Here is a 14712-nt window from a genome sequence, read left to right as displayed (position 1 = left end):
GAAACAATGAAGATGACCAAACAACCTCTGAAGCTGAAAACCGAAACAAGTGATCCTGGGACATAGCTCGGTGGCTTGCATGAGGAATCAGGAATGGCTAGGTCAGTAGAAGAAAGAGGTAGAGGAATGGGGTTTTAAGAGGAAGAGGAATGCTCTTGTGAGGAACACAGGCTTTCTGGGATGCTTGTCACTGCAGCTGTACAAGGGACACAGCTTCATGGAGCCATTGTTCACAGTGTGCAAACACTGGGGGTTTTGTTGTCTGTCACCACAAGTAAAACTAACTAAGTCTTGAGGTATTCAGACACCAGCAGAAAACAGCACAGAATGTGATGATGTCCCTCAGAGCAGGGTCTATGAGTAGTCCTGAATAGACAAACAAGAGAGATAAAATACAACTAAGACATCGGATGTGAACTTCTGACACTGCCACGGGACACAGGGCACCATCCTTACCCACTGACAGAAGGTTCCTGAAGTTCTCCAGCATCACGTCATGGTACAGCTTCCTCTGGGCAGCATCCAGCAGCTCCAGCTCCTCCTCACTGAAGACCACGGCCACGTCCCTGAACGTCACTGCCTCCTGTGACAGCAGACACAGGCCACCTCAGTTTCTTACCCAATGCCAGGATGACCTGAGCAACCGTTTACATAGTGTCTACCTCCTTAGGTAAGGAGTCTATTGCTGGGAAGAAACACCAATGACCCTGGAAGCCATACAAATGGCGGCAGCCAGACCCTCCCTGGTTACTCAGGATGTGAATGCTCAGGATGCCAAATGCAGGAAAGGAGGGTATCAGTCTTCTGTGAATGTGTGTACACATTTATACATGTGTGTACATGAGGGTGCGCATGCATGTAGAGACTAGAGGACAACCGCTGGTGTCCTTCCTCAGTTGCTGGACATCTTTTCTTGTTTTTGTTCTTGAGGCAAGGTCTTCCAGTGGCCTGCAACTTGCCCAGCAGGCTAGGATGGCTGCCAATGAGCACCAGGGCTCTGCCTCTCTCCACAGAGTCCCAGAACAGCAGACCCCTCCCTCCAGTCCCTTTCCTCTATCTCAAAGTATGTTCACCCTTTTACATGTTCACATGTGCAATGTCATCTGAGCACATGTCCCCCACTATCCTCTTTTCCCTCCTCCAACCAAACCTTTCTTCTCAGCCACACCCCTCATGCTTTCATGCAGTTCAGTGTGGCTGCGCTGCACAGTGCTTGTCCAGCATGCAGGGGTCCTGTTTTCATTCCCTGGTGCTGGGGGGAGAGGGGAAGCAAGGCGACTTACCTGTAACTTGGTCATGGTTCTCTTCTTCTCTTTGAGACAAGGCAGGGCTCTGGCAAGCAAGCTGGGGGAGGAAAGGCTTTCATGAGAGCTGTGCTGGGACAGTCAACCACATGGCTTCCTCAGCTTTCCCATCAGCCCCAAGTGCTGGCATTCCAAGTCTGTGCACACAGACCTGGATTTTCTACCTACTTCCTATTAACTGGCAGAGTAAGCCTCCAGGTTACCAAGTCATCCATGCCTCAGCTCACCCATGGCAGATGGTTAGGAAAGCCATATTCTCTATTTCCAGCAACTTCCGGGTTGTGGGGCGTTATGACCGTCACAAAGCTGCCCGTGGTGATGGGCTTCCCAGGAAAACAAATTTTAAGGAACTCTGAACTCTCTGATTGAACGCTGTGTCTTGACTGAACACCACCCTCAGAGGGTCTGTTAATTGTGAAGGTTATCTTACATAATATTGTTTCCATATATAGAAATGAAACTCCCCCTGTCTCTCTTTCCCTTTAAAAGGTTAGTAATAAACGTTGCTCATCTGCAAGAGCCTCCACAAAGTCTCTTTTCCCGCGTGCATGAAGATAATGACCAATAAACACTCAAACCCTCTGTAAGGAAAGGGGAGTCTGGCCCTGCTGGATGGCTCAGCGGGCAAAGGTGACTGCGCCCAGCCCGACCGCCTGAGTTCCAGTCTCTGCACAGCACATGGTGGAAGGAGAGACCCGAAGCCCACAGGTTGTCTTCTGACCTCCTCCACGCACAAGCTGTGGCACGCTCCCTCTCTAAGGAAGGAAGTAAATACACAGACACATGGAAAATCATATTTAAAATCGCAGTTGCACACCACTGGGGGCTTCGGCGCACCGGCCCGCGGTCCTCACAGCTCCTCCGCCGGGCTCCGTGGGAAGCTGGACTCTCCCGGGGGCTCCGGCAGCAGCTGAGAGGGTCCAGGGCACCCGGGCAGCGCCGCCCCAGGCAGAGCCCAGCGACAGAGGACCCGGCCCCCGCCGCCCGCTCCTCCCCGGGCCGCGGCCTCGGTCGCCGAGGGGAGACAGCGGGCGCGCGAGGGCTCACGAAGGGCCCGGGACGCCCAGGATCTCGCCTCACCAGGAGCTCTGGCAGGAAGCAGGCCCTGGAGTGAGCGGAAGCAACTTTGGCCACCGTTCGTGGTGGAACTACAATTCCCAGAATGCCTAACCGGAAGTACATTCTCCGGTGTGTTACCGCGACTGCGTTCCCCAGAAAGCTAAGGCGCCCTTAAGTTTCAAGCTGTGTTAAATAGAGCGAGGTCGGTGAAAATCACTTTTTGTGTTTTCTTTTATTCATTTCTGAATGACATGAAAGACCACTGGAGACAGATGGACAAATGGATACGTTGTTGTTGTTTTGTTTTGGGTACTTCCAAGGTAGTTTCTCTGCCGTAGCCCTGGCTGTCCTAGAACTTGCTCCGTAGACCAGGTTGGCCTTGAACTCGAAGACTGACCTGGACTCTAAGGATGAGCTGAGGCAACCTGCCACCCCAAGCTCGCTGCAACAGACGCTGCAGGCTGAGGCAATTCCAATCCGTCCTGATGCCACCCATTTGGTGGTGTCCCACTGCCTCTCCTCCCCCATGTAGTAGCAGGGAACCCGAAAGGGTCACTGCACACCCCAAAAGCTAGTAAATACTGAGTAGCAAATGGCTACTGCCACTTCCCCTTCCAGCCTCGGGGCAATCAGACCCTCCTTCCTGCCTTAGGGCTGTGGAGGCAGAAGGCAACTTCTCAGCAAGGCCTCAGTGGGAGCGATCCATGGTGACTCTCCTGCCTCAGTCTACCTGAACAGGACACCTTTTCTGCCTCAGAATGCCTGTTGCCTCCGCCTTGGGAACTGTCCACAATAATGACAACTTTCCCTGCTTCAGTCTGCTTCCCTGCTTCACAGTGGACTCTACATTTTGGACTCTTTGTGGACTTTATAAACCCTCAAGGCAGAAAGCGGCCAGACCTCTGCCTAAGGAAGCTCCAGCAGCCCAACGCCCTCCCCCAGACCTTCGTAACTGTCATCTGGATCTCCTTAGTAGGACTAAGCCCAGACTGTGCAAATTTGAGGTGAAAAGACTGGACAAAACTCACCAATTGCAGAAAAACTACCAATCCCAGAGCGTCCCATTAAAACCCACCAATCCCTGAGCAGGAAATCCCACCAATCCCTGAGCTTCCCACAGTTTAGGTCTTGAAATGCCACCAATCCACATTCTGGAAATCCCTGCCCAGAAAGCTCCACCCCTAAGAATGCCCATATAAAGACCACGTTTGTCCCAGTTCCCGGCAGCCTTCTCTTGGCAGCTGAGGCAGCAAGTCCTGGGTTTGTGCATTCAGTAAATCTCCTTTAAGAGGTTTACTGCATGCTGTAATTCACTTGTTGGAAGAAAAAAAAAGAAGAGGAAGAAGAAGAGGAAAAAGAGGAAGAAGAAGAGGAGGAGGAAGAGGAAGAAGAAGAAGGAGAAGAAGGAGAAGAAGAAGAAGAAGGAGAAGAAGAAGAAGAAGAAGAAGAAGAAGAAGAAGAAGAAGAAGAAGAAGAAGAAAGAAGAAAGAAGAAAGAAGAAAGAAGAAAGAAGAAAGAAGAAAGAAGAAGAAAGAAGAAAGAAGAAAGAAAGAAGAAAGAAAGAAGAAAGAAAGAAGGAAGATGGGAGAAATGAAGACGGAGCGGAGCCAGGCTCCTCAGCTCATCAGGGAACGGGAACGGGTAACTTTTCCCAGTGACTCCTGTGCCTCAGAATACCCTGTTCCACCTCAGAGCCCGGATGCCTTCCCAGCACTCAGATTTGCAGAGTTGTAGGTGTTTTGGATACCTTCCCACCTGATCAGCGGGACAGGAGAACACACAAATAACCACAGGGAGCCGGAATTAAAGGCGTGTGGCATCACCTGTGATTTGGGAATACATTTTCAGCCTATTCTTTGTCTGTGGTTTGGGTTGAGTAGTTTCTATCATGCTGTCTGCCAGTTCATTTGTTTTCTGTTTTATTGCCAACACTTAAGTAGTGTTCAAATTATTTTGGGGGATATTGCAATGTTTAGCTCTGAAATTTCCATCAAAAGATCCTGACCTCCCGTGCAAAGCTACAGAGACTTTTTCTGTTATTAAAATCCAGACTAAATTACAACCTGCCTAAAGCCAGTAGAATTCAAGGAAGATTTTTTTTTTCACATTTACTTTTCGCGCAGCGTCTTCAGAGGCCAGAAGAGGGCGTAAGATCCAGGAACTGGACTAACAGGCGGTTGTGAGCCTCTCAGTGTGGGCACTGGAAAACCAACATGGGTCCTCTGCAAGAGCATCAGGAGCTCCAGTCCCAGTATTTTCTTTTCGAGATGGCATTGAACTGTTAGATACATGCTGTACTGCTTAGCCACGCCCCCAGCCCATCACTGGTGGATTCTAAGCAAGGTCAGAAGAGGACATCAGAGGCCCTGGAACCTGAGAAGTTGTGAGCCACCGTGTGGATGCCAGAACCCCAGCTCTCCCTGCATCATTGTGCCCACCCCTGCTATCAGAAGACACAGTAAGACCCTCCTTGACCCCTGACCTTCAGAGCCCCAGAGCTCTAAGAAAAAACTCTGTTCTTGATCTGAGATACAGCCCTGGAGAATCTGCGAGAGCAGCACAAACCAGTCTACAATCCAGGGCAGATCCTCAGAGAGACTCCTGGGTCAGGAAGGACAATCTGACCTAAGACTAGAGGGAAAGGAGGAGCAACTAATTAACAATTCGAGTTTACTAAGAACCTTTTTGTCACCAGGAAATACTTTGTAAAAAAGAAAAATCGTTTACAGTATTGGTTACAGTAAAACCCCCAATGAATCAGGGCCCCAGATCCAACTGCATGTGTTTTATTTCACCTTATAAGGCTGCTCAGTAAGAATAAAGAAAAAACATTGTTTTAGTCTCTTCAGTAGGAATACTAACATCATCTAGTACAGAGTTGCTGTGCTGTGTAGATCACTGTGGGTGCTCAGTAGGGCAGGCCACACTGCAGATGTGAGTGCGAAACCCTTTGCATGTCTTCAGGAAGCTGACTGAAGGCCCCTTACAGTGTCACTGAGGAATAAAAGTCAACATGAATGCAGGGTTGGGGACTGGCAAGCATTGTGAAATATGAGCCTCACAGCATCCTTCTCTGCTGCTACAGGAATGGCTACACCATAAGCCTTGCACAGCCAACACAGAGGGTTGCTTCCTATGAGGAGGTGATGCCTCAGTGAACACCGGTTCTGCCAGTCACCCATTTTGGTTAAAGTCCTTCCCATGGCCTCTCTGCATAGGCCTGGGTGGATGCTGAGATCTCCCTGCCAGGTCATATCCCAGGGGTGGCAACCCTGTGTCTCTTGTACATGGTGACTATACATTTATAGAGCAATTTTCATTTGCTAAGAATTGATTTCCCAGCTGGGTGGTGGTGGCACAAGCCCTTATACCCAGCCCTGGTTCCAGAGCCAGGTGGATCTCTGAGTTTGAGGCCAGACTGGTCTACAGAGTAGGACAGCCAGGCCTACACAGTTTGTCTAGGGAAACAAAAAGAAATTAATCTCCTAATCAATATTGTTTATGAAGGTTAAATTTAAAAGTGGCAGTTGTTTCTAACCTGGCCATCTCCTAAATAATTGAGTTGGAGACCCACAGAATTATCCAACAAGCTTTAATCACAATAACAGAATTGCTAGCCCTCCGTTATCTTAGCTTTCCTGCTAGGCTTTACTTGTTTAGTCTCACTTTGGCTTGCTCTTCTGTAGCTGTTTGTCCTCATGGAGAACTCCCTGGCACTTCTCCTCATTCCCATCTTCATGGTGACCATCTTCTTCACTTGCTTCATGACCCCTTTCTTCCCCCTTCTCCTCTCTCTTGGACCCCTGGCTTAGACTGGAAGTCAAGCCTTCCTGTCTCTTCTGCCCAGTCATTGGCTGTTCAGCTTTTGATTAACCAATCAGAGATAATTAGGGACCATTCTTCATAGGAGATGGTTCAATATTCACAACAATACCCAAGTCTGGAACGTAACCAGATCTCAGGGCACAGAAATCAGCATCTGAATACACAGTGCACAAGACCCTCCTCCAAAATCTCCCCCTTTATTCCAACAAAATTTCTTTTCCTTACAACAAAAAACTATATACAATAAGAACAATTATTAAAACTATCAGGTAAGAATTACATTCATAACGTCCAGTCCATTTTTATCTAGCAACTTTGGAGAAATTATCCTACTGTCTATCTTATCTTGGTGAGTTCAGAGTTCTGTTCTTAAATAATTTTCTATCATAGCTTGCAATCAACTTAAAAAATTGACTTAGACATATATGTGTGTGTGTGTGTGTGTGTATAAACATTTTTTGTAAATCCCAAGTAACTAAATTGTGAGACTCTTACCTATCTAGTATCCAACCCCAGCAGAGCCGTAAGAAGAAATAAATATTGCCTGAGCATGCAGGGAGTGCAGAGCGAGCATCTTCCAACGCTATGGAAACCAAAGAGACGGCTGACTGACAGCTGCCCCAAATTTCCGTATAATCTTGGAGCCTCCATCTTTAGCCTTCTGGCCCAGGATATTATATGACAGACTTCTTCGCAAAGCTGGAATTACGAAGGACTTGCCTTCCTTTTCCAAGCAAAGTTTGGTAGTCAACTTTCCTGCTTCCAGGTTGTCCAGTTTGGACAGCATTTTGTCCACACTTTAAGTAAGGGCAGTTATTTTTTTTTTTTTTCCTCAGTAGCTAACTTGCCATGTTTGAAACAAACTCCATATGGAGGTTGTTTAATGCTCTTTGAAGTGAAATGAGGGTGTTGCCAGGAGCAGATCTGTCTCAATGTAAAAAATAAATTAATTAATAAAATACCTCTAAATGCTATATTCTGTAGATCTCTAAGGTTTTTGAGGACTGTCTATCTTTTATAACTGAATTCTTTGTTTCTAGATATTTCGCTGTTCAATCTAGGAAACATTCTTGTAAGTAACTAAGCTAGTAATCTAATATGACCATGAGTTTGTCTGACTGCTAATTTGCATACCTTAATTATCCTAAAAAGTTCATAACAGCAGCTTTCAAAGGATTAGAACTTAACTTTGCATATTTAAGAATTACATAGGTATAATGCCATAGCATGTGGTACAAAAATATAACCTTAAATCTGTATAAATATACAAAGATCTATTCTATTCAGTGTAAGAATTTTAGCATATTAATGTTCTTTAGTCTAAAAGTAGATTTAACAATCGACCATTTGAATTTTCTTTTTTCTTTCTTTTTTCTTTCTTTTTTGGTCTTTTTGTTATTTTTTAAGTGGCAACAAAAACCCCTCACCCACAGAATGACTAAAACCCTTCCACCCCACCTCTTGGGAATGGAGATTAGTTCTTTTTAAATTGCTTCCTGCTGATTTGGGGTGTCATTTCCTTTTTGGGGGCCAAAAAATTGGGACATATGCCAGCCTTAAGAAATCTAGCTTTAACATATGCTGCTCAGTCTCTGCCTGTTGAGAAAGTTTAGGGCTTAACTGAAGCCCTGACTCGGAAGACCCTGTAAGAGTGGATGTGCTAGCTGGCTGTTTTGAACTTGTCTTAAATGTAGATTTTTGAAGAAACATTTACTGAGGCTGTCTGTGAGGTAGGATTATATGGGATACTTGTCTTGACTTTTTTGGTGTCTGATCCTTTTGCTCTGCAAACATGTAAACCTTCAAGGTTATTACACATTTCTGCATTAACATACTATGTAATGTGCTATGAGCACAGTTCAGTTAAGGATGATTCTCTGCTCTCTGTTTGAGCAGGTAAGGCATTTGTTTGTCTTTATAAATTAGTTTGGACTGTCTAACAAAACTAATATATATTTTTATCTATGCCATCTAAAAGAATGGCATGATAAGTCCTGGGGATTTGGTAGCCAAAGGTTTATTGGCCCTGCATAGCTGAAATCCTGACTGGAGAGACCATTGCCCCACACATTTCATCCTCAGGAGGAGATTTTAAATATCCAACTTGACGTCTCCAGAGTTTAAACCTGCTCCATTTCTCTAGTCCATGCCAGCTCCCATGGAGGCATGGTCCATGATTCTCACAACCATCTTTGGGAGACTTTCCTGAATTGTATAAGATTAGAGATAAAACTCTATAGCTATTAGGCTCTGGCTCCCTTCTTCTGCCTCTATTTTAAGACCTTTTAAAATGTTTTCTTCTAAGGCCTGTCTCAATTTTCATATTTTTCTTCCTGTATCCTATTATTTTAATATAGTCTTTATTTTTAAAAGCATTATCAAATATTTTAATGCAAGACATAATGAAATCAACAAAGATTAAAAAGATGTATATCATTTTTGGCACATTTAATTGAATATACATTTTGTCTTCTAGTCCAAAAACGATTTTAAAGCCACATTTTAGCATAAGTTAAAAACATACCAATTTCTTTTTAAAAAATTTATTATTAAGTTTTTTTCCTTCACTTTACATTCCAGACACAGCCCCCTTCCTCTTCTCCCGGTCCTGCTCTTCTACCCTCTTCCCTCTTTCCCCCTCCTCTTCTCAGAAAAGGGGAGGGCCGTCTACCCTCATATCAACCCTCCCCAGCACATAAGTCACATCAGGACTGACCACGTCCTCATCCACTGAGTCCAGGCAAGGCAGCCAATAGGGGAAGTGATCCAGAAGCAGGCAACAGAATCCATATCACATGTAGTCCCTGCTCCACTTGCTGTGGGGCTCGTATGAAGACCAAGCTGCCCAATGATTACATATGCGTAGGGACCTAGGTCCAGACCATGCATGCTCTTTACAGTCTCTGTAAGCCCCTCCCCAAGTGGATCTGGGTTGTTTGTGTTGGTCTTTTTGTGGGGTTCTTGTACCCTCCAGGTCCTTCAATCCTTCCCTCCACACTTCCACAAGGTCCCAGTGACCTGCCCATGTTTGGCTGCTGAGTCTCAGCGTGTTCTGTCCACTGCTGGGTGTAGTCTCTCAGATGACAGTTACAACGGGCTCCTGCCTGCAAGCATAGCGGAGTGTCATTAATAGTGTCATAGACTATTAATAGACTTACCATAGGCTGAGTCTCAGGCTGGGCCAGCTATTTCCTCAATCTCTGTTCCCTCTTTAGCCTTGCACTTCTTGTAGACAGGGTAATTTGGAGGTCAAAGGTTTTCTGGGTGGGTCATTGTTCCCCTCCCTTTACTAAGAGTCCTACCTGGCTAGAAGGTGGTCACTTCAGTCTCCATGTCCCCTGCCTCCCTGCTAGGAGTCTCAGCTAGAGTCTCACCCATATCCTCTCAGAAGTTGACCCTGTCACAGGTCTCTAGCTTGTCAAAGAGATGCCCCCCCTTCCCTTCTCTCTCTGAGACCTTTATCTACCACCCCCACTCTCTGCTTATGAGATCCCAAGCCTCGTTTCCCTACTCACTCCATCTCCTACCCAGTTCCCTCTCTTCATCCACTTTCTCTGTCTATTGTAGTTTCCCTTCAGAGTGAGATTCAGGCAGCCTCCTGAATCTCTGCTACTTAGTTTCTTTGGGTTTCTGGATTGTAGTATGGTTATCCTGTACTGTATGGCTAATATCACTTATAAGTGAGTACATACCCTTTGTGTCTTTCTGGGTCTGGGTTACCTCACTCTGGATGATCTCTTCTTGTTGCATATATTTGCCTGCAAATTTCACGATTCCCTTGCTTTTAGCAGCTGAGTAGTATTCCATTGTGTAAATGAACCACATCGTCTTTATCCATTCTTTACTTGAGGGACATCTTGATGGTTTCTAGGTTCTGGCTATTACGAATAAAGCTGCTATGAACATACTTGAACAAGTGTCCTTGTTGTATGGTGGAGCATCTTTTGGGTATATACCTAGGAGTGGTATAGCTGGATCTTGAGGTAGAACAATTCCAATTGTTTTGAGAAAGCACCAGATTGATTTTCAGAAAGGTTGTACAAGTTAACACTCCCCCCAGCAATGGAGGAGTGTTGCCCTTTTTTCCACATCCTCTCCAGCATGTGTTGTCACTTGAGGTTTTGATCTTAGCCATTCTGACTGGTGGAATCTGATGGAATCTCAGAGTTGTTTTGATTTGCATTTCCCTGATGGCTAAGGACACTGAGCATTTCTTTAAGTGTTTCTCAGCCATTCAAAAGTCCTCTGTTGTGAATTCCTGGTTTAGCTCTGTAACCTGTTTTTAATTGAATTACTTGATTTGTTGACGTTTAAGGTTTTTTTTTTTTTTATTTTAGATATTAGCCCTCTGCTTGATATAGGGTTGGTGAAGATCTTTTCCCAATCTGTAGGATGATGTTTTGTTCTATTGACAGTGTTCTTTGACTTACAGAAGCTTCTCAGTTTCATGAGATCTCTTTTATTAATTGCTGATCTCAGAGCCTGTGCCAATGGTGTTCTGTTCAGGAAGTTGTCTTCTATGCCAATGAATTCCAGACATTTCCATACTTTGTCTTCTAATAGGTTTAGAGTTTCTGGTTTATGTCTAGGTCTTTGGTGCACTTGGACTTGAGTTTTGTGCAGGGTGATAAAAACGGGTCTATTTGAATTTGTCTACATGTAGACATCCAGTTAGTCCAGTACCATTTGTTGAAGATGCTTTCTTTTTTCCATTGTATGGTTTTGGCTTCTTTGTCAAAAATCAAGTGCCCATAGGAGTGTGGGATTATTTCTGGGTCTTTAGTTCAATTCCACTGATCTACCTATGTGTTTCTATGCCAATACCATGCATTTTTATTACTATTGCTCTGTTTTAATAACTTGAAATCAGGGATGTTGATACCACCAGAAGTTCTTTTATTGTACAGAATTGTTTTGTGGCCCATCCTGCAGGCAAGTCGAGCAGGGTCTATCTGAAAGAGGGAGTAGGAATGATAGGGGCAGAGACACAAAGAATAGAGTCAAGACAGGGTTCTGATCAAGACTTGTTTATTCAGCATTCAAGCAGCTCTTTTAAAGCAAAAAACCACAAGCAACTTTCTCACAGTAACAGCTCATCTGCTTCACTTGGCAAAATGTCCGAGGATTCATTCACTCAAGGATTACACAAAGTTTGTTATCTAGTTCTCAGGAACAGAACACCCTGCTGGAGAAATTGCCAAGGTCAGTTTCTGAGAAACTGAACTTTAGATTAAACCCGTATCTGCCAAGGCCAAGAGGCAAAATTCCATTACCAGATTCCTTCAGTTTTGGCTATCCTGGGCCTTTTACTTTTCCATATGAAGTTGATGGTTGCTATTTCCTGGTCTGTAAAGAATTGTGTTGGAATTTTAGTGGGAATTTTATCAAATCTGAAGATGGCTTTTGGTAGGATGACTATTTTTACTAAGTCAATCCTATCAATCCATGAGCATGGGATATCTTTCCATCTTTTAAAATCTTCGATTTCTTTCTTCAAAGATTTAAAGTTGCCATACAGGTCTTTCACTTGTTTGGTTAGAGTTAACACCAAGCCATTTTATATTATTTATGGCTATTGTGAAGGGTCTTGTTTCCCTAATTTCTTTCTCAGCCCTTTTATCATTTCTATAAAGGAGGGCTACTGATTTTTTTGGTTAATTTTATATCCAGCCAATTTGATGAAGGTGTTTATCAGCTGTAGGGGTTCTCCGGTAGAACTTTGGGGGTCACTTATGTATACTATCATATCATTTTTGAATAATGATTCTTTGACTTTTTTCTTTTCAATTTGTATTCCCTTGATCTCAATTAGTTGTCTTATTGCTCTAGCTAGAACTTCAAACACTATACTGAATAGATTTTTTTCTTTAATTTATTTTATTCACTTTATATCCTTGCAGCCTTCCCTCCTCCCCTCCCAGTCCTATCATTTCTCCCTCCTTCCTTCCCTTTTCATTAGAAAGGGGAGCTCCCTTTTTTATTCACCCCAGCTCATCCAGTTGCAGAACTGAGCATGTCCTCTTCCCCTGTGGCCTATCAAGGCAGTCCTGTCTGGGGAAAGTGATCTAAAAGCTTGTAAGTGAGTTTGTGTCTGACACAGTCCCCACTTCCCTTACTAGAGTACCCACTTGAAGCCTAAACTGACCATCTGCTATATCATTGTATGGGGCCTAGATTTTGTTCATGCATGGTCTTTGATGCTTCAGTCTCAGTAAACCCCTCAGAGTCCTGGTTAGTTGGCTCTGTTGTTTTTCTTGTGGCGCTCCTGTCACTTCCTGGTCCTTTTCTCTTTCCTCTCACTATTTCCCAAGACTCCCTACACAACCAATGTTTGGCTGTGAGTCTCAACACCTGTTTTGAGACACTGCTGGGGAAAGCCACTCAGAAGACAACTCTGACAGACTCCTGCCTGCAAGCTTAGCAGAGTATCGTTCGTAGTGTTGGGGATTGATGATCTCTGATGGGTGGGTCTTTGGTTGGGCCAGGTATCTGTTGAGAATTTCCTCAATTCTTCTGTATCTGCTCTATTTTTATTGAATAGTAATGGAGAGAGTGGGCAGCCTTGTCTTGTTTCTGATTTTAGTGGAATTGCTTTAAGTTTCTCTCCATTTAACTTGATGTTGGCTACTGGCTTGCTATATATTGCCTTAATTGTCTTTAGGTATCTGCTTTGTATACCTGATCTCTCCAAGACTTCAAATGTGTCAAAGGATTTTGTCAAAGGCTTTTTCAGCATCCAGTGAGATGTTGAGAGCACTTAATTCCAGCTAACCCACCATCAGGCCAGTCTGACTACATGGCATGCTTTAGTCTTAACTTTACCTGACTAGGCTTGAGTTTCAGTTTTGGTTTTGGTTTCTAAAAAGAAAAGCCACAAGGAGAGGGCAGCCAATCAGTATCAGCCCTAATGTCTGGCTGGTTGGGCCAGACATAGTCACAACATAAATATCTGGGAAAGTTTCTTAGCCACTGGACAATCAGGATCGGCCCCATGCCCACCAATCAAGGCTGAGGTCACCTGCTCATCCCTGGAATCCCCCTGACTATCTATAAATAGGGCCTGTGAGCCTGCATCTGGGTCTTCACCATTTTGTCAAGATGTTGTAGTTCTGCAGAAAATAAACACTTTCTGTTGTTTGCATACTATGTGAGTCTGGGGACTTTTCTTCAGTGAGCTTCAGACCCTAACAATGATCACGTTTTTTCATTCAGTTTGTTTATATGGTGGATTATGTTGATGGATTTTCAAATATTCAACCATCCTTGCATTCCTAGGATGAAGCCTCCTTGATCATGAAGGATGATAGTTTTGATGTGTTCCTGGATTTGGTTTGTGAGTATTTTATTGAGTATTTTTATACCAGTGTTCATAAGAAATTTGTCTGAAGTTCTGTTTCTTTGTTATATCTTTGTGTGGTTTAAGTATCAAGGTTACTGTGACTTCATGGAATGAGTTTGGCAATGTTCCTTCTGTTCTCTTTTGTGGAATAGTTTGAGAAGTATTGGTATTAGCTCTTCTTTGAAAGTCTGGTAGAATTCTGTGCTGAAACCATCGGGTCTGCTTTTTTAGGTTGGGAGACTTCTGATTACTACTTTTATTTCCTTAAGGGTTATAGTCTATTTAAATTGTTTACCTGATCTTAGTAAGGGGTACCTCTGAAGAAAACAATCCATTTCATTTAGATTTTCCAATTTTGTGGTGTGCAGGTTTTTGAAGTAAGATCTAATGATTCTTGGCATTTCCTTGGTGTCTGTTGTTATGTCCCCCTTTTAATTTCTGATTTTTATTAATTTGGATACTCTCCCTCTGTCTTTTAGTTAGTTTGGCTAAGGGTTAGTATATATTGTCTATTTTTTCCAAGAACCAGCTCTTGGTTTTCTTGGTTCTTTTTATTGTCTTGTTTTTATTTTATTGATTTCATCCTGAGTTTGATTATTTTCTGCCATCTACTTTATTTTGGTATGTTTGCTTGCTTTTTTTTGGAGTTTTCAAGTGTGCCTTTAAATTGAGAATATGAGATCTCTCCATTTTCTTTATGAAGGCACATAGTACTATGAACTTTCCTTTTAGCACTGCTTTCCTTGTGTCCCATAAGTTTGGGTATGTTGGGCCTTCATTTTCATTGAATTTTAGAAAGTCTTTATTTCCTCCCTAATCCAGTGGTCATTAAGAGTTGTTTAGTTTCCATGAGTTTGTAGGCATTCTGCTGTTTCTGTTGTTGAAATAGTGCTCTGATAGAATACAAGGTGTTATTTCAATTTTCTTGTATTTGATGTGGTTTGCTTTTTGAGCGAGTATGTGGTCAATTTTGGAGATGGTCCTGTGAAGTGCTGAAAAGAAGGTATATTATTTTGTGTTTGAATGGTATGTTCTGTAGATATCTGTGAAGTTTAATTGACTCATAATGTTGGTTAGTTTCATTATTTTTTGTTTAGTTTCTGTTTTGATGATTTGTCCATTGGTGAGATAGGGGTGTTAAAGCCTTGTATTATTAGTGTGTGTGGTTCAATGTGTGATATAAGC

At 43.5% G+C, this 14712-nt stretch overlaps 1 protein-coding gene across 1 annotated transcript in view; it reads right to left on the bottom strand.

Moving 5' to 3' along the window:
• LOC110563708 (uncharacterized) overlaps positions 1-2501 on the bottom strand; it is a 31443-nt gene extending 28942 nt beyond the window's left edge. The window contains 3 exon segments of the mRNA XM_060366318.1: positions 457-583; positions 1284-1344; positions 2122-2501. Coding sequence (XP_060222301.1) covers positions 457-583; positions 1284-1344; positions 2122-2486 — 553 coding nt within the window. The 5' untranslated portion in view covers positions 2487-2501.
• Between the last annotated feature and the right edge of the window lie 12211 nt (positions 2502-14712).

This window comes from Meriones unguiculatus, chromosome 14, assembly GCF_030254825.1.
Source record: "Meriones unguiculatus strain TT.TT164.6M chromosome 14, Bangor_MerUng_6.1, whole genome shotgun sequence".
Taxonomy (NCBI): Eukaryota; Metazoa; Chordata; class Mammalia; order Rodentia; family Muridae; genus Meriones; species Meriones unguiculatus.
The sequence above is the reverse complement of the archived record's forward strand: the minus strand, read 5'-3'. Positions and strand labels throughout refer to the sequence as shown.